The sequence below is a fragment of the Drosophila busckii genome, chromosome 2R, assembly GCF_011750605.1.
Source record: "Drosophila busckii strain San Diego stock center, stock number 13000-0081.31 chromosome 2R, ASM1175060v1, whole genome shotgun sequence".
In the NCBI taxonomy this organism is placed as follows: domain Eukaryota; kingdom Metazoa; phylum Arthropoda; class Insecta; order Diptera; family Drosophilidae; genus Drosophila; species Drosophila busckii.
The window spans coordinates 5,563,066-5,583,986 of record NC_046605.1 but is presented as its reverse complement, the minus strand read 5'-3'; the positions used below and the strand labels follow the sequence as shown (position 1 = coordinate 5,583,986).

The 20,921-nt window shown below is 36.7% G+C and overlaps 1 protein-coding gene across 6 annotated transcripts; it reads left to right on the top strand.

Moving 5' to 3' along the window:
• Positions 1-745: 745 nt before the first annotated feature.
• LOC108597087 (dystrobrevin beta) lies at positions 746-20,693 on the top strand. 6 transcript variants are annotated; one of them, XR_001915075.1, is made up of 10 exons: positions 746-783; positions 15,087-15,445; positions 15,502-15,587; positions 16,051-16,847; positions 16,915-17,518; positions 18,285-18,392; positions 18,745-18,792; positions 19,032-19,408; positions 19,874-19,917; positions 20,207-20,250. XR_001915075.1 is itself a non-coding variant. In XM_017983442.1 (10 exons), exons 2-10 carry the CDS (start codon positions 15,108-15,110, stop codon positions 20,270-20,272), a joined length of 2,379 nt encoding a protein of 792 aa, XP_017838931.1. In that variant the 5' UTR covers positions 746-783; positions 15,087-15,107; the 3' UTR covers positions 20,273-20,693. The 6 variants fall into 6 exon arrangements, 5 of the variants coding, with proteins under 5 accessions (XP_017838931.1, XP_017838933.1, XP_017838932.1 ...); XM_017983442.1 differs by having other exon boundaries at positions 19,032-19,319; positions 20,207-20,693; XM_017983444.1 differs by lacking the exon at positions 19,874-19,917 and having other exon boundaries at positions 19,032-19,319; positions 20,207-20,693.
• Positions 20,694-20,921: the final 228 nt, after the last annotated feature.

Sequence of the window (20,921 nt, the reverse complement as noted above, 5' to 3'; positions counted from 1 at the left end):
ATTTCAAAATTGGTTAACACCACTGTTAAGTAACAGCGCACAGAGTCATTAACAGCACCGCTTTGAGCCACATGCTATCGACTCACCGCCACACTCAGCTAACTTTTTTTTTAAATAAATAAATTAAATTCAGCTCTTGTTGCGAACGGACGTGAGTGAAGCCGTCGTTCGGAAAAACCGTGCTAATCGCAAAAGCTACGAATGTTTTTGTTGGCTGAAATAATAAATAAAAAGTGTGTTTAATTAAACTAACGCCAGGTTAAACAGCAACGGTGTACGTTTATTTTACCGCTGCGTAAACAATATTCGTTGATGTTGATAAGATATAGGCTAATAAAGGCGCGTCTTAAAAGTCGAAAAGAAAAACGCTGATTATTAGTGCAAGAGCAATTATTTAAGTAAAGCAGCAAGCAAATTAAAACGCAGCTTAAGACGCTGTTGTTAGTGTGTATACAAGTGCTTAAGCGTGCGTGTGTGTGTGTGTGTGAGTGTTTATGATTGTGTATGTGTTGCCTGTGCGTCTCGGTTGGCAGAACCAAAGTCGAAGATAGCCAGCCCAAAAAAACATACAACTTGTAGTTGTATTAAGTCTGTCAACAAAATTTGCAAGTGCAAAGTTAGCGCAGAAAATATAAATAAATAAAAGAAAAACAAACAAGCAGAAGCAGCCACTAGGTGAAAACACATACATACATAAGAGTACACAATAAAGAAAATAAAAAAACAGTTAAGCACAGCCTAAAGAAGAAGCAGCAGCAGCAGCAACCAACTTTACATAAAAGGGTAAGCAAAAGCATCAAAAAATGACGCATAATCTCAGCTAGACTTATTTAAAAAACACAAAAAACAAATGATAAAAAAATGTTCATTCATAAAAACGCAAAACGACGTAAATGCGACAAACGCAACGTAGCAGCTGGGCTAGCTACAACACCCCACTCCCCCGACAAACACACCATAGCTACACTCCCTCCCATATGCCGTTACTACGAGCAGCGGTTTCTCACCCACGCTTTGACGCTTCACACATTTTTTTGTTGTTTTGTGGCTGCCTTTTCTTTATGTTTGTTTTTTTTTTTTTTGGCTTGCAGAAAATCCAGGCAATGCAATTGATTTTAATTTTAGTGGCTACCACGCCCCCTTTTTTGTTTGCCCTTAACTATTTTTAAGGCATTTCGTAATTTGATGAGTGTTTTTATTTATGTATGTTGTTTGTGCTTATTCGCAGTTTTGTTTTGTTTGCGGTTTTCTGGCTTTTGGCGTCGTATGTCATGCATTGTTTTTAATTTAATGCCTCTGCGCATTTCAGTTTTTGATGGATCTGACGACCAATATGGGACTCTATATACATGTGTATATCTCTTGTAAAATATATAAATTGGTTTTGTTGTATGAAATCATGCGACGCTACGTTAGTCATCAACAATAGCGAAACAAGATTAAAAAGAATCATTTTAAATGAGTTTGACATTTCGGCGCTGTTTTATGGCCTGTTACACTTTATAGTTGTTAATTGATACAGCATAAACTGTCATAATATTTTATTATATTTTCGCATTTGCAATTGTCATGCTGGGGAAATAAGTTAACCTGCACTGGAGGTAAGAGCCGCCAAAATGATGACATGAAATTTATAGTCTAGTATTGGAATTGAGCGTATAGAAAATGCCAAAGCAACGCGAAATAAATAAATAAATATGCATAGGTATGTGTGTGTGTGTGTGTATAAAAAACAATCAAAATAACTCGGTGACATCATTTTGACTAATCGCCAATTTTAGCTGGCGGCTGCTGCTGCTGCTCACCAAGCCAAACAATCAACCGGTGGGCTAACGATCAGCAGCGAGGGTGTGGCATGGCGAAGGGGGCGAGGGGAAGAATTGCGAGAGCTACGCCCGCTAATCGACAGCAAAAGGCAGGTGCCTAAGCTAGAGCGACGACTCAAGCCGACAACTGCGCTGCCCACGAGCCCAAAATACACACACACGAACGAAATCCACATTATGCAGATCGTATGTTAAGCATGCATGTGTGTGTGTGTGTGACTGATAATAGAAAATTTCACTTTCAGCGCTTGTTGTATTAGCAATGATTTGCATTTATTTAAGCGTATGCTATGCATTTAAATAGTTTAAATGAGTTCAATAGTGTTCCAATATTATTGCACTACTATCTGCAAGCGTAGATCTTATAATTAATTATAATTGGTTTTGCGTTTTATTAACGATAAGATTAGTTCATAGGAATTTTATTTATACGCTGATTGCATACAAAAAACCTGATTGCTAATTAAATTAACTTGGAAAAAAAAACTGCTCAAGCTTAACGGCAAACTAAACAATGTAGCGTTTTAAACTATTTCAAAATTTTAAATACTAGTATATAACGCTGCCAGCGTTGCGTTCCACACACGTTCCACACAGCGAATATGCCTTGTGTTAATCGTTGCTTAAGAGTCTATAAGGATCGCTACTGCTGTGGCTGCAATTCCTATGATGTCTTCTCGCCTTTTGGACACACTTGCTCCTGTGGCTTGTGCTGTGGCGCGCCTTCGCGCTCGCTGCGCTGCTGCGAATTGTGCATCATGTGCTTGAGCGGACTCGATTGCTGCGGTGAGCAGCGCTGCCGCTGTCGCTGCCGCTGCTGAGCAACATAGTTGGCTACAGTTTGGCTACAATATTTGAACATTCTAGTTGTGAGCTCAGTTACAAAATTAAGCTAAACGAAGCTATAGCAATTATTACATATAGCAAAGCGTTTCGGCAACATGTGCTGCCCGTTTAATCCTTTCTACATTGGACCGTATCCGGATTGCGCTTGCGGACCCTGTCCCTATGGCATCTATTCGGGATTTACACGCTGCGGCTGGTGCGGCGGCAATGGACCATTTGGCAATTGCTGTGGCAGATGCTGCTGAGGGAAGAAAGGAAGCTAGGGCTAGCCGCTTGCAACATTTTGCAGCAGGAGCAACAATGCGCAGCATGTACACACAACTGGCTGCTGCTGTTGCTGCAACATAATGTGGCAAGCTGTCAACGCTTTACTACATGTGACAATTGGCTTTCGTTTAATAAATAGTTAAGGCACAGCATGTAAAAATAATTATGGCGCGGGTGGGGGCTTAACGCTTCAGTAGCTGGCAAACTCGTTAGGCCGCCAGTACGCTATACATGATTGACTCTCAGCAATGTGGCATGCAACGTGTAATACATCAAAAGCAGTTTAGCAAGCGCAGGGGCGTGCAGCAGTCATGGGCGTGGCAATTAAATTTTATTGCACTCAATTTAATTAAAGTCGCTTTGCGTTTAATTGTGCGAACTTTCGACCCTTTGACAATTTTCGTACAAGTTTGTTGCTGACTTTGGGCCTAAGCTTTTCAATTTTCCAAGCTTCAATGTGCCAGTGTTGCTAACAATGCGTATTTATGTTTTGTTTTGTTTGCTGTTGTTGTTGTTGCACTCTGTGTGTTCCCAATTGCCAAGTGGCTGCCCGCCCACTCACTCTTTTATGCTCTGCTTCTTCTTGTTTTTCTATGTCACGCCTCATTTAGCTTGCCACACAGCACAACATGGAAAGGCAAGAGCGTTTGTTTGTTTTGCTCCCAGCCCTCGGTTGTGCCCCCAAACGTGTGTCACACGAATTTTATGTGGAGCATCTGCTGTACTTTATACACACGCCCTGCTCTGCTCCTCTCTCTTGGGCTTTCAAAATGCACAATTTTCCAGTTGTGGCACAGTATTTAACTAAAGGGGTTATTTGCCTCTGATTTAGCTCGGTCGCCTTTATCTATATCACTGCACTAGATCAAAAGGCTTTATTGCGGTCAACTCATCAGCATTATCTTAGGCATTATCAACGCCATCATCATTGTGTTCTATTTCGTATCTACTTTAATTAGTCTCAACATGTTGACAGTTACGCGCTTGCAACATAAACAATTAAGCATAAAACAAAGGCTATTTTTAGTATGCTTTAATAATAATAAAATAAGCTTGCATTTTGTTTATAAAAATTTTTAAAAAATTGTTTGCAGCTAAAAATACAAACTGTAAATAAAACACATTTAAATGTTATAAACAAACTATAAACTTGCTGCAACAATTTGTATATAATAAGCAGCAAATGTAAGGCCAAGTTAATGAGTTTGTTAACAATATTTGCACAGCTGTTAAATTGTTAATTAATTTGCCACAATTTAATATAAACAGACACACAAGCTGCATAAACAAATAACTAACTGAGCTTCCGCTCAAAATCAATTTCCTAGCTATAAATAAAATTGCTTATTTTTGTAGTCAAATTGTATTTAATTCTTATTGATTGCAATTGGCAATGTCATATGCAATTGTTGGCACATTTTAAATCTCATTATGGATTTATGCAAACGTTCACAGAAATGTCCAAAGCAAAGCCAAAGAAAGAAAGACTGCAATGGTAATAAAATAGTTGCTCATTGGCAAATAGTTTTTGCTTTTGTTAGACTATTTACATATCTAACTTTGTATGTGTCAGGGCCCCGCATTGATTGCAAATCGCTTTAGCTGCTGCCCTGACAGTTGATTGACAACCAAAAATTGCTGCTCTCTAACTAGCATTTAAACATTATGCAATTTTGACAATATAAATTCGTATCTTATCGCTTGCTGCAGATTTTTATCAACATAACTGTGGCCTGATAATCAACTCAAATATAACAAGCGAGCTTATAAATAATTTTAGCTGCTGTTGGTTTGCTAAACTGGCAATTTGTTACAAACTTAGTTTGGCTTTAATAACAAATGTGCCTTAATTTAAGTAAATTTGCAAGTTTTTGCGCAGCTTTCATAGCTCATTTTTAGTAATTTTAGTACTTACTTTTTTATGTGCGCCACACAATTTGTCTCTGGAGTAAAATGAGCGTGAATCTCTGTCCACGCCCACACGCGCCCAAGTGTCTTAAAATATTTATATTACATGTCGCAAGTCATTTTGGCAGCAGCAGCAGCAGCAGCGTCTTCCATAGATTTTTTTTCTATGCTGCGTGGGCTGCTTGGCTTGCAGTTTTTTAACTTTGTGGGCTGTCTATGCAGTAGATACATATATCTAACCTAAATTGTTGTATATATACTACTAGTAAATGCTGTAAGCAAATATAAATTTTCATTTTCTGTTATAAAGCGAAAGCGCCCACAACATTTTGTTTAGTGTAGAGATTTGTTTGTCCATAAGCTTTGCGATTTTCACTTGTGTGTGCCAACAAAAAGCTTTTGCAATTTCATTAAACAAGCTTAAGTTTAGAGCAGAGCACAGCTTAATTATGCATATTGTTTAAACATAAGAGTTTGCTGCCAGAGCTTAATGGAAATAAATTAATTTAGAGTTTACTTTGTCTAGTCCAAAGCAGCAGAAAATAAATAATCATTTTATTTAGCTGCTTAACTAAGAAGTATTATTAGACTGACTGATAAAATGTAAATAAATAAATATGCTAAGAATTTCTTAAATATTATAATTATAATTTAAAGTTTTTTTTTTCTTTGCTTATAATGCAAATTAAATTACTTGCTTATAAATAAATAAATGGCAACTAAAAATGAGGCCGAAGCACAAGCTAAATTCTTTTTTAAAATGTATATATTAGTTGTGTATTGCTGAAAAAAATTGCAAATATTTTTTTTTTACTTTGCTTTTAATGCAAATTAGATTACTTGCAAATAAATTTACAAAAAAGGCAACTAAGGAAAAGCTAAATTTTTATCAAAGTGTATATATTAGTTGCGTATTGCTGAAAAAATAATTTTTAAATTATCCAAATATTTTTTTACGTTGCTTTTATTGAAAATAAGTTTATTTGCTATTAAATAAAAAAAGGCCACTAAGGACAAGCTAAATTCTTTTTAAAATGTATATATTAGTTGCGAATTGCTGAAAAAAATATTATTTAAATTTTCCAAATATTTTTTTACGTTGCTTTTAATGAATATAAGTTTACTTGGGTTTAAATAAAAAAGGCAACTAAGGACAAGCCAAATTATTTTTAAAATTTATATGTTAGTTGTGTATTGCTGAAAAAATATTATTTAAATTTTTCAAATATTTTTTTTACTTTGCTTTTAATTCAAATTAGATTACTTGCCCAATAAATAAAAAATAGCAACTAAGTTTAAGCTAAATTCTTATCAAAGTATATATATTAGTTGTGTATTGCTGAAAAAATATTTTTTAGAATCTTCCAAATATTGTTTTACTTTGCTTTTAATGCAAATTAGATTACTTGCTTATAATAAATAAATTGCAACTAAAAATGAAAGAGTAAGACAAGCTAAATGCTTATCAAAGTGTATATATCAGTTGTTTATCGCCTAGCTTTGTTTAAGCCATGTAAAATGCATGTTTATAGCTTTACATATAACTCGCTATACAGTTGTTAATAACTAAAAACATTATTGTGAGTAAAACATTGGGGGGCTTTTGTTTTAATAAATGGGCACGTAGCGCGTTGATCTCTCTGTCTGTCTGTCATGCCTTATAAATAGGCGTATGACACGATTCGCATACAAAAATAAAAAAACAATATTATTTACAAATTTGCGAAAATCAAATAATTATTCAACTGTGCTAATTTTAAAACGCTGATCAATAACTAAAAGTTGCTAAGGACTTTGCATTCGTTTTTTTTATTATTGTTGTCTCGCCGCTTTTGTGTGCAATCATTTATAAAGTTGTCAACGCTTAAATATTTGCTCTGCATCGCGTCATTTCGTTGGCATTTTAGTAACTTTTATTTATTAAGTTTTTGTTTATATTAAATGCCAAGCATGTGCGCAGTTATTTTTATGTAACTGAGCACAGCTTCAACAACGCCGTGTGGAATGTTGAATGTGTAACGTGAGCGTTGCACAGCCAGAATGCCATTAACCGCAGGTGTTGTTGCATATGCAACAATCATAATTTATTGTAAGGGGGCGCAACTTTAACGAGCTGTGATTGACTGACTGACTGATTGACAATAAATGAGTGTTAGAGTGACAAAAGTCTGACGTTTTTATTAGGCTTATAAACTGTTGGGAAATTGCCCAAATAGTCAAAGAAAAAAACATGAAGTTTCCAAAATTTTGTTTAACTTTTTTAATAGAAATAACATTACTTGATAATAAAAATAAATTCGGCAGATAAAAATAAGTAAATATATTTACGTATATTTATAAGTAATGTTAAAATATTTTTTATTTGACTCATTCATTAAAAATCAATAAAAAAAAAACCTTAAACACTTTAAAGTTTCCAAATTTTGTTTAACTTTTTTAAAGCAAATTAAATTACTTACTAGTAAAAATATATTAGGCAGTTAAAAAAAAATAATTACGTTTTATATATGAAAAAAATTGTAGAAATATTTTTTATTTGACTCACTCATTAAAATAATAATAATTAAATATTGAAATAAAAAAATTAAACTTTTTAAATAATTTCTTACTATTACTCGTATTAAGCTGAGCTTTAACTGCTCTGACATTTTATTAAAATAATAATAATTAAATATTGAAAAATGTTTAAATAAAATAAAAATTAAACTGTATAAATAATTACTTATTATAAAAAAAAAGTATTAGGCTGCGCTTCAACTTGCGCTGAAATTTCTTCAAGTGTAGCATGCTTTTCAAATACTTGAATGCGAGGACACGTATACGACGCGTTGTACTCAACGTATTCTTCTGCTTCTTTTTTGCCTTGTGCTGCATTTTCATTTTTTTTTTTTGTTATTTTAGAATGCCTGACACTGTGAAGTGCTTTTCCGTTAACAGAGAGCGAGAGAAATACTTTTATGTTACGCCTTTAAAGTTGTCGGTGCACTTGAGCAAACACTAGCGTTAATCCTTGGGCAACGACTAATGGTGCTTTGTGGTGCTGCTGCTGCTGCCTGACGGAATGTGCATTTAGAATTTGCCGCAGTGAAGTGAAGTTTACTTGAGCAATAAGTAGCACGACGACCAAATGCAAAACAGAGAAGCTTCAGCTCTCAAACTGCTGCTGACTGCTGCTGCTGATGTTAAAGGCAGCGCTCGCGTCAGCTCCTTGTTGTCCGTCTAAAACGATGCTCCCATTTTCTGTGCATAATTACTTGCCAACTACCGTTTGCTCTCACTCTGTCTCACTCTCTCTCTCTCTGTCTCTCTCGCTTGCACTAAGCTTTGCATACTGCAGTCTGTTGTGTTGACGTAGGACGATGACGTTCCAGTGTGGCATCTCTAACTGGCACAGCACTTCCTGGTTTGCTAACCCCCACTCTGCACTCTGCCCCTCTCATTCTCTCGCTCTCTTCACTTTAGTTTGTGTATTTAGTTTTCTTGCTGTTGTTGCTCATGAACTAATTCTACAGTGGTTTTTTATAATTAAGTAGCTAGCAGTGTTGCCAGTTTAGCTAATTTCAAGCTAGATATAGTTTATAGTTTATAGCCTGAAATCTAATATGTAAAATATTCCAATAATAAATATATTTGTAATTTCAATGAAATATTTTATAAGCACAAGAATATAGCAGCTTCTATTTGTTTTTTCGATTTTTACGTAAACTTTCTGCATTTATAAATTTATTTTTTAACCAAGCGAATTAAAAAATCAATCAAAATAACAAATTACTTACAAACTGGTATTATTTCATATGCTTGACTGGAAAGTTGCGATATTAAGAAGTGGCTAACTTATTTTTACTCAGAATTTAGTTTACGATTAGCACATTTTAAAGCTGTGTTAATAAATAAAAAGGAAGCACAAGCTTATTTTTTCGATTTTTACATAAACTATTTTCAAATTAGCCTGAATTTATTTACTTAACGAGGCAATTGTTTTATTTAATTTCAAAGTCAAGCTTGCAAAATATTAAAAATTATGCCATTTGCTTGACTGAAAAGTTGCGAGATTAAATAGCTAACTTTTTAGCTTATTTAGCGTCTCAACATCTGGCAACACTCTTAGCTAGTTGTGTATGTATTGTATGTGTGTGTGTGTGTGTGTTTCGTTGGTTTTGCCTTCAATTAAGCAACTGTTTTCACCTGACTAATAGAGCAGCATTTCCAATTTGGAAACCCAGTGCTTCATATTTCAATTAACTTGCAGTTGGTACAGAATTTTACGATTTCCCCGATTGCAGCTTACAGCGACTGCTGCTGCAATTTACTTTGCGTTTTTTTTTCACTCTGTTGCATGTGGCAACATGGCAACATGCTTTAGTCTCGGACTCCTTTCTTTCTTTCTCTCTAGCAACAACTGCTACAAGAACAAAACAAAAGGTTATTGCACGGCCTGGCGATTTTCGTTTATCATTCTGACTTGACATGCAATGCTGACTGATTGTTTACTATATATATGTGTGTGTGTGTGTGTATTGCCAGTTTGCCATAACTACAATGGGCATTAGAGTTAACTTTGTTAAGAATGCAAACATTTATAGGAATTTTTAGTTAGCACAATAGACTGAAAATACAATTAAAAGTATGATTTTCAATACAAATACAACACTAAACAGTTTTGTGAATTTTATTGAGCAGCTCTTTAATTCAATTAAGACTTTACCTTTGTTATTAAAGCAACAAAAATATTTAAAAGTAGCAAATTTAATACAAATGAATTTTGTGGATATTTTTGAGCTGCTTTTTAATTAAATTTATATCAGCTATAATAACTTACAACAAAAATGCTTAAAAGTATCAAATTTAATAAAAATTTTAATCAAATTTATGACTTCAACTATAATAACTTGCAACAAAAATAATTGAAAATAACAAATTGAAAATAAAATTAATTTTGCACATTTTTATGCGCTGCTTTTTAATTAAATTTATGACTTCAGCTATAATAATTTTTAACCAAAAATGCTTAGAATTATAAAATATAATACAAATGAATTTCGTGGATTTTTTTAAACTGCTTTTTAATTTAATTTATGATAATAACTTACAACAAAAATGCTTAAAAGTATAAAATTTAATACAAATGAATTTTGTGGACATGCAAAAATTTACAAGTATTTTTAGTTAACACAATAGACTGAAAATACAATTAAAAGAATGAATCCATTTGCAAAAAAAAAAAACACAAATAAAACAAAATAAGTAGCAAATTTAGTTAAAATGAATTTGTGGCATTTTTTGAGTTGCTTTTTAATTAAATTTATGGACTATAACTTTTAACAAAAATGCTTAAAAGTATAAAATGTAGCTAAAATGAATTTTGTGCGTTTATTTTGAGCTGCTTTTCAATCTCATTTTAATTAAATTTATGACTAGCTAACCTCACCACAGTTGACTTCCTTATCCTACTCCAATTCGTTTCGCTCTTATTGCCATTGCTTTAACATTTTTCACATTTTTGCCAAGCCAGCCAGCCCAGTCCAACTCCCCGTAAATAAAACGAAACATTTTCGCTGCCAAGCGAATGAGACTAGCTGGAATTTTGAATTATGTGCCAGCTATCAACATGCATAGTTGTGTTGGCTTTGATTTGGCTTGCTGCACGCAAACTGCCGCAAAAGGCAAAGGAAAGAGGAAGAGAGAAACATACAACAGGACACGTTTTGTGGCAAAAACTGCTGCAACTGCAAGTTTTGTTGAAACTTTTGCAAGCTTTTGATGCAGGTAGCAAAGTCTTTTGGCTTTTTTTTTGCAGCACACTTGTCTCATTTTTCATAAACTGCGGCAGCAAAAGTTTTCTTCAAGCAAAACTGACCCCTGACCCCCCCTCCTAGCAAATGTTTGCAGCAATGGCTTAACTAATCTTAACTATTTAATTTAGTTAGCACTCGCACGCATGAGGCTGCTTTCATTATTAGAGCGAACTTATGGCTTTTGACCTACATATATTATTATCCTGTGGCAGGCGCGCGCATTGCTGACCCCATTTGCCTCATTCCAATGTGTGGCAAGCCATGCAGCTGGCATTTTTATGATGAGCAAAGTTTTAAGTATTTGAGGCTTGATCAGAAACTTTTTCTATGTGTTGACAACACTTTACGCACAACTTTCAGCTATTGCAAAAGTTGCTGCGAGTGCATAAATAAATATATTGAAATATATAGTATAGCTGTTGATTTATTTATGCGCTGTATACAATCTCTTATAGCTGTGGCATGCTGCATTACAGCAAAAGGAATTTTTTAAATGTAAAACGTTAACGTTTTGCAGCATTTTTTGTTTGTTTTTATTGTAAAATCTCTGGCCTCACACAAATGCAAGCTGCTGTGTCCATGGGCTTTGCGGCCAACAGCAAAAACCAATGCTGCACCAACAATTTACAGTGGGCCCGTGTTAAACTGTGCGGCAAATTTAATTAACGTGGCCCAACAAACAAGTTTTAATTGCTTTAGCCATGTTTATTAATTTCGTTGTCAAATGCAGCTACAGGAATTAAATGCATAATGTAGTTGGTTTAGAAGGCAATATAAAAGTTGCTTACATAAAGTAATTAAATCAAAAATGTATAACAATCAATGCATTTCAAAAATAAAATTTAAATACGAGAATAATTATAACATAACTATATCTATATGAATAGCATCTTTAATTACTTTAATTATGTAAATTATGAGCACCTAAGTATATAGAGCTTACAATACAGAAAACCATTTAAATAAAAATTGTATATAATAAAAAATATAAAATAAAATGATGCACGAGCATAATAAATTGTTGCTTAAATTAAATGTTTATTACTAACTAAATGTATGCAATGAATATTCTGCGACTTTAAATATTTTATGCTTGCCTTGGAGCTTCGATTGATTTGCAGCCCTAACAAATCGCTTTGGGCACACTGTCGTCTGAGTTGACCACTTGAGGTTTAAGTGTAGGGCACCACCCACAAGTCAGGCGGCGGCACTGCGCAATGCGTCTTCATTGCCGATGGCTGAATGTATGTGTGTGTGTTTATCTGTGTGTGTGTGTCGCTCGTTTGGGCAAAACTCGAATAATTTCAAAAGCAGCAGCAGCATCGTTCGTTGCATACTTTTGTGCGCAAATGTTTACACAGCTCGCAAATGCAACGAAGCTGTGGCAAGCACTGTCTTTGTATGTGTGTGTGTGTGTGTCTCTTACTCTGTTTGCTGCCTTGTTTAGCTGGCCCACATCAGCTTGGCCAATTTGTAAGTGCTTATGTATGCGTGTGTGTCTGTGTGTGTATTTATAGCAGCCTGCACATATGTCCTTTGTCGCTTCATTTCCGTTCGCATCCTGGGACAGCAGGCAGCTTATGAGTCATGCTCACCCACCCACCCACTCACCCATTGCAGCTTCAGCAACATTTCTCATTTGAGGTTTTGAAGTTTGGAAATTGAATTTCACTTTGGATTGCTTTGCTGTGTCCCCACGTATGCAATGAATCGTCTCTCTGATCAACGTTCGCTTTTGTAAATTTGAGCTGTAAGCGTTGCATTTAAATAAAATATCCTGTTTAATGTGTGTACAGCATGTACGCGTCCTTCGACTGTGCATAATTCCTTTTAACTCTGCTGTCAGCCAACATTTTTAACTGGCTCGCTCGCTCTCGCTTTGTGCTGTCGCTGTCTGTCCAATCCCAACCCAACTCCGAACCTTGTGGCGTATGCGTCATCACGTTCACTTCTCCATCTGCTGCAAATTTGACACTGATGCGAAGTCTGCACATTGATATGAAAGCTATTTTAAAATTGCTGCTTTAATAACATTTTTGTAAGTTGTTTGTATGAAGCTGTAAAAATTAAGATAAATATTGTTTTTGTACTAAACTTTTTAAAAAGTTGGAATTTATATTTAAAAAAAATTCTCAATATGACAAAAAAAAAATATAAAAAAAATATATACATATCAAAAATATAACAAATTTGTATGGTTCAAATGCAAATAAAAAATATCTATTAAACCTTTTTAGTTACTAAAGCGCCACAGCAATTTTTGAAGATGTAAATTTGTATATAACCTCAGACTAAATTGTAGTAGGCGCAGAACTTGGAGAGATTTTAGTTGCTAATATTTCTAAAGTATTAAAATTGAGAAATTTTTAACTAAAAGCAGCTCATAGCTAATTTTGAATTGACTTCAGTTTGATATAAAATACTGTGGCATGCCAATAAATTTTCTTTTAGTTTTGGAACCACTGTGCAACGTTTTAAACTGTCACTAGCGACCAGCAAATATGAATTATGTGCTCACACTCATACAGCAGCATAATATCCTGTTTCTACAGTACGAATGTGCATAAAAAATATAAAAACTACCAGCAGCAACAACAACAACAAGAACTATAATAATAAATGGCTGACACTTTTGGCGACAGCTGGCAAGGATTGAGGCAAGGAGAGAGGCTCGATTAATTGCGCTGCCAAAGCGGATTACAAATGATTTGATATTGAGGCGGGTTAATAAAATTTGCTTATCAGTGCGCCTTTGTGGCAAAAGCCAATGCAACATGTGCGCATGTGTGTGCGTGTGTGTGTGTGGGTGTTGCTGCTGTGCACTTGCAGTAAAGCCGCTGCCAGGGGAGTCACTGCCTTTTGCTGCTCTCTGGGGTGAGCCTGAGCGCGTGTGCTCTTGTCGCCAGACAGTCGTGACAATGGCGACAAAAAATGTAGCATTGTTAGCCGGATGTTGGCAGACAAAGAGAGAGGGAAAGAGTGGGAAATTGCTTGGGCTTGGGCTGCTCCTTTGGCTGTTAGCAAACGCGCTGCTGTGTTGATGTTGCTGCTGTTACCAGCTGATGACCCACTTAGCTTATGTATAATTCCCTGCTTACTCTTCATGCAGCCAATAAGCATTATTATTTATTATTTAATTAAGTATTCCCTCTACACATGTTTATACGCACACACACACACACAAACAGCACACATATTATGTTGTAAAAATTCTTGAACCATAAAGTACAGTACACAGCTATAGCTTTCGGTACATGTGCGCAAATTGAATGTCGTACGCCAGCAACTTCATAAAATATCACAATTTATGTAGCTAAGTGCTTAAGAGCATATATAAAACATATCTTTATATAGTACAAGTTAATGCGCATTGATTTTTATTGCTCATGTTGCTAGAATATATTATATATTAGTTGCAGACATATAAACTTATGCTATTAAAAATTACAGCTGCAATTTTAATCTCAAAGCTGCTGAGAACTTTGCTATATAGAGCATATTTGATTTGATATTATAAAGCAAAGCTCTATTAATTTGTTTAACTAACAATGCTTGATAATCTATAACTACAGCTTTATGCTCTTAATTCTATTCCACTCTCTTGTAATAATATCACATTAGGCGTATACGTAATGCTAGTCGAATTGCTCGGGACTATCATTTAATATTAAAACACTGAATTTTTAGCAAAAGTAAGACTCAGTAATTTTTTTATTAAGTTGTTCTAGATTTATATAAACACATTTTTATTAAACATTTAATTGAAAATGCTGTCCTTGATTTCCAAAATAACATAATACGCTTCTAAACCAATCGTACCAGAGCGAATGAAATCTACTCTAAATAAAAAAAATAAATAGTATAAACACTTCTTTTAAATCTACAAGTACTGATCTCATAAATATCTGACACGTAGCTGAAAATAATTGTAGATGTTTTCTTAAGCCTGAGGGGCCGTCTAGCTCCCAAACCCACCCACAATCAACAGCGACGCTCTCGCAGCAACAAAGCAGCGACGCTTACGCTCGTTGGCAGCAGCACACAGCGATCGATTAAATAAGCTCTCAATAAGCTACCAGTACAATAATAATAAATACTTCAATAATATATATATAACATTTAATTAAAGCGCTTTGACTCATTTAATTGCATTTCATTCAACAATGTTTAACGACATGCAATAAAATTAAAATATATTCTCATTTAATTAAATATGTAGCAAGCCACAAATTGTTTGCTGTGTAATGCACACATTGCTAAATATTATAACTGAAGTTCACATGTGCAACAAGTTCAGCTCTTGTGCCAATGAGTCAACCCATCCACATAAAGAAACTGGCGATGATTAGAGCCTCATTGTGAATTGTGGGGCGTGTTTTGTTATTGTGTGCATTATTACTTGGCACTTGGCTAATCTTTATTTATAACATTTGTGCACTTGCAGCGTTGAACTCGCTTTGCTGCTATGATGGAGCTGGAGCCGCGCGTGGCGATATTGCAGGATCTGCGCCTACAGACATTCGATTCCATACGCTTCGCTTCCTATCGCACCGCCTCCAAGCTGCGCTACATACAAAAGTCCACGAATTTGCATTTGGTGGACATATGGAATGTGATTGAAGCGTTTCGTGAGAATGGACTCAACACACTGGAGCCGCAGAGCGAGGTGAGCGTAGCGCGGCTCGAGACACTCGTCTCCTCGCTCTATCACAATCTGAACAAACGTTTGCCAACGGCGCAGCAAGTGCCCGTGGACTCCAAGGCAGGACTATTGCTCAATTGGCTGTTGGCTGCTTACACAAGGTAAATCCCTAGATGCAATCAAATATTCCATTTAATCTTATTGCTTCTATTCTTAGTGACAACTCGGGCAAAATACGCGTGTTTTCCATTAAGGTGGCCCTGGCGACCATGTGCTCCGGCAAGCTGGTGGATAAGCTCAGATGTAAGCATAATTGGCATACACTTTGAAAATTATAAACTGAAATGGGGTACATTGAAAATAACTTAAGGGTTGACTTTGCTGTTTGTAGTACAAGAAATAAGTTTACAAAATATTTAAAATTTTTAAAGAGTATTTAAATTTAAATCGGGAATAATCACTTTCTGGAAATCTAGCTCTATATCATTGTTAACAAAGACTCTTAAATATTTACTGCGTCGTTTGTACTTCAACTTAAAGTTTTTATTTTCATTTTTGTAAGCAGAAATCTCAAAAAATATTTAAAAATTTAAAAAAATATATTTAAAGTAGTCTAAGATTATTCATATATCAATTCTTGAAATTTTTAATTGATTCTCAGATATATTTTGATCTATATCTCAGTTTTTTTTAATTGCGAATAATTTATAAAGTGTATTTACTAGTTTGGCTTGCCTTTAACTTTGTTTCCTTTGCTTGTTGGCAGATATATTTTCACAGATATCGGATGGTGCTGGCCAACTGGTGGCCTGGAAGCTGGGGGAGTTTTTGCGTGAGGTGCTGGCGCTGCCGGCGGCGGTATATGAGTCGCCAACATTCCATTATAAGGATGGGCTGGAGGAGGAGATCTTTCCGGCGGAGAACAAGGTCACCGTGAACGATTTCATGGCAACACTTATGTCCGAACCGGGACCATCGTGTCTCGTTTGGCTGCCGCTGCTGCATCGGCTGGCCACGGTTGAGACTATTGTGCATCCGACGATCTGCTCTGTTTGCCACAAGGAAAACTTTACTGGATTTCGTTATCGTTGTCAGCGGTGTCACGCCTACCAGTTGTGCCAGGAGTGCTTCTGGCATGGCAAGACATCGCTGAACCACCAAAACGATCACGAGGTCAAGGAGTACTCAAGCTATAAGTCGCCCAGCAAACAGATTGGTCACTCCTTGCGCAAGAGCTTCCGATGCGTGCCCGAGAAGACGACGCAAGTGTTGCCACGATTCCCGGACCAGCCCGAAAAGACTCTCAATCTATCGCACATTGTGCCGCCATCGCCGCTGCCCTCGCACAACGGCTTCTCCGATCCGGCGCTGGGACATCTGCACGGCCCTGGACCCGGCGGCATGCCCGGCGGCATCTTTGATCGCTCCAGCACACTGGACTCTCGCGCCACCGGACGCAGTCTGGACACGACCATGTCGCGCGTAGCCGCCGCCTCGGCCAACGATGAGGAGCATCGTCTGATTGCTCGCTATGCTGCGCGTCTGGCGCAGGAAAATCGCGCTGTAAAATTTGCAAATTTATTTCAATTTTCCCATAGAAATTTCAACTAAAGTTGGGTTTTTCTTTTAGCCCTCCAACATGCCCAATGCGGAGAGCATTACGCCCATAGGCACGGACAATTCGCGAGCGCAGCGCGAGCTTATTGCACAGCTGGAGACCAAGAACAAGGAGATTATGCGTGAGATAGCGCGACTGCGTCGTCAGCAGGAGACTGAGCAAATGGCGCCGGAGAATCCAGCGCTGATCAATGAGCTGCGCGCGCTGCGTCAGCGCAAGGGCGAACTCGAGGGTCATTTGGGTGCGCTGCAGGACTCGCGGCGACAGTTGATGGAACAGCTGGAGGGACTGATGCGCATGCTGAAGAACCAACAGACTTCCTCGCCACGCTCCACACCCAATTCCAGTCCGCGCTCAGGCAAATCACCACCCATGCCAGGTGGCAATCAAGCTGCCAATGCCGCTGCCGCCGCCGCCGCTGCTGCTGGCGTGCCCATGAGCGCTCTACATGCCCAACAGCTGCAGCAGCTATCGCATCCCATGCTGCGCTCCCAGCAGCAACAGCTGATGCAGCAGCAACAAGGCGCCCATGCGCCCTTCAGTCAAAACCAGCTGGATCAGCTCAATCAAATCAGCAGCGATATGCGCAGCGCCTTTGCCGCCAATGGCAGTGCAAGTAAGTAATGTGCATCTGTTTGGCCGTTTCCACAGCAGCTCGGAATGAAAGATTGACGTGGTGTTCGAAAAAGTTTGGCTTAGGTTTGCTTAGGTTTTCGTTCTACTACAAAAATAAATCTAATGTTTTTCTCATTATTTGAATGCAAGACAAAAAATCTAAATGTGCGCGCACACACACACGCTTAACATAACGCCACTGCTCTCACACACACACACGCACACAACCAAACACCCACACTTTGAGAACTGAGCTGTGCGCTCTCTTTAAAGAGCTAAAATTCTTAATACAAAGCGCTTGTTGGCTTGAAAGCTAGCGGCAAAAAAGCTAGCCGCCATTTTTAAAAAGAGAGCAAGACTGCAAACTCTCTTTAAAGAGTTTACATTTAGGATTGAATGCAATCAGCTGCAGTAAATTAAAATAAAATGCACAAAAACAAAACAAAAAACGTTGCTTGGCTTCAAAATATTTAAATTTAATTAATATACAAATTTAGTTTTAACATTGGCTGTTAACAGAGCAAAAGTCAAAACGCTCTTGCAATTGACTGCAGGAAATTAATGTAAGCAAAGCAGTTCTTAGAACTTTTATGAATTATTAGACTGAAAATTTGGCAAAGCAGTTGGCTCGGCTGCATTTTATTGGCTGCCAGCACAGCTCTTAAGTTTTTGAAGTACACACAGCCGCGCTCACAAAATTCACGCACCATAAAAATGACAAAACAAAAGAATATATATATATATACTACTATATAACGGCTTCACAGCCCCGCCGCCTATGTGCAACATTAATACGACTGCCGATGCGGAGCTAAATGCCACTGCCGATAACATAACGTCGGCCATTTCAACAATGGTCAGCGATCTGAACGCAGGTAAATTCAGTAAGCTGCGCTGCCGCTCTCTCTCTCTCACACCTGCTCGCTTCAAGCGCGCTGCTGCGCTAATCCCTTCCAAATAAAACAAAAGCTGCTTTCTATATAAGTATATATATAATAAATTTGCACCTGCAAGCAATGCACCTGGCTGGCTTCTAGAGCTGCTTTGTTCTCGTAGTTTTTGGCACCCAAAGTAGTTTTAACGCTTTTAGAGCCACGCTAAACTCCAACTGCACCCATTGAACTCTCCTCTTACTCTCTGTCTTTTCAAACTGCTTAACATTGTGTTCTGTGTGCTTTCTATGTGCGTACTCGGTGTGCTTGTGTGTGTGTTTATTGTGTGCCCAAGGATCCAACAGAGACAACTTGCCAGCGGCACGTTTCATTCTGCCATTGGGTAAGTCTGTCTTGTCGTTCTAACTACTCCCAAAAAAAAAAAAAACTGCTGCCCGTCGCTCTCTCTCTTATACACACAATTTTTTGGTTTTACTTAATTTTAGATTATTTTCCCAATAGACGGCATAAAAAAAAATGCTACAAATGTTGAGTTGAGTTTAACACGTTTTAAGTTACTTATGGTATAATTTTCCAAACGTTTTTTGTATGCAACACCAAACTATACACACAACTATCAAGAGTTTCGTCACATCGAGGGCGGTGAGTCCTCCGCCTCAGCTTCAGCCTCGTCTCCCGACTGCGATTGCGAATTCGATTGCCAGGTGTTTGAGCAAAACTTTTGCCATGCCGAGGAGTTTGATTGCGAAGGTGCTGCCGCTTGTCCTCCACTCTCGCCCGTGCACTGCGACTACAATTTTGGCCAGAGTGCTGAGCAATCTCAGCTGAATCGCATACTGGGCTATCGCTATTATCCTGAACTGTTTATTGATGATGACCAGGCTGGTTTTCCGGCACTGCATGAGATCGGTGAGACAATCGATGAATTGCAGTTGATAATGCACGCTTACATCATGAAATATAGTCTGAATTTATAGTAGGTTCTAAACTCTACGCAGGTAACAAAACTCAAGTTAATACTAGTTGCAAATTCATAAAAGTAGCTGCCAGTCTCCAGTCTCTCGCAAAGTTAATCAAGTTATAGTTTAGTTTGGCTTGGCACCTCGACAATTGAATTCTATAGTTTGGTATTTTCACTCTCGTTGCACATTTCTCACAGCTGGGGCAGCAACTTGTTGCTTCTAGTCACACTCTATTTAGCTGCAATATCAATTTAAAATAAATAAATTCAATTGTACGCATTACTTAACAATTCTTCAGCCATCAATTCGATTATTATCATCAAATTCGCTCGCTCTGTCAACTTCTCTCATGCGATTCAGTCATAGCCTCTATCTAGTTATATATCGTATATTGGATATAGACTGTTCATATGTTGGTTGCTCGTTCAATAGTTCAAAGGAATTGAATTGTGCTTTATGTTTTTTAAGACTCGTTGCTGATGCTACTTAATACAATTTCAGATTTCGACGAAAATCAATCATATAATCCAGAGTGGAATGAAAAGGTAAAGGATTTCGCCCAGAAATCCTGCTAGACTGTTTGTTATTATTCTTGTTGTTGTTCTCTTCTTGATTTCTTACACATGCATTCAATATATAAACTACACAATATAAAATATATATATTATAGCTTGTGTAGAACTTTGGATTAGTTATGGTTATAAAAATTTTTATTTTCTTATATTGCATGCCAGAGCGTAGAGTTTGTATACATATCTCTTCAAGTATATATTTTATATATAAATTTATAACATTTTGCAACGCTTTACTTAATGTTTGTTTATATTTTTACAGGCAAATGCGAATAGCCAATGGCAGGAGCAGTTTGCACAATGGAGTCTTAATTCACAAAATAACTAAATATCGGCGTAACGGCAATGGATATATATATAGCATATAGACAGCGAGCAGGCAGCTACAGTTACTGGATGGACTCGCTTAGCTTTTTAAACTTAATTCTTATGTTGATCTAGAGCAATTTATTTATTGACTATCTTAGCCCCTACCATCTACTATCTTAAACAATTTATAATTTATTTCTTTGGCGGGAATATTCTAGTACACACACACACATACGTATATAATATAATGTATAACCTATAAACAAAGTAAAAGACTAGCATTTGAAGTCGCAAACTTTTGAATCTCGTTGAAATCGCTCGGCAATTTATACGTATACATTTTTAATTTTTAAGCATCACGAAACGTAATTTGGCTATACAATTTTATAAATCGCTTTATTGCATGCTGAGGTCGTGCAACTATTTATTACATATTTAAACAAAACAAAAAAAAAAACCAAACAATACAAAACAAAAGAATGAAAATCAAACACATAATACAAATACTATATAGACATTTACATATGTACTTAAAACTAGCAACTTGTTGAAAACCTAAAATCAAATTCTAAATGCTGATGCCAGTCATTCCCTTGGACAGCAACAAATAAAAACAATAAATTAAAATATAATGATAATATTAATACACTTTGATATACGATATATAA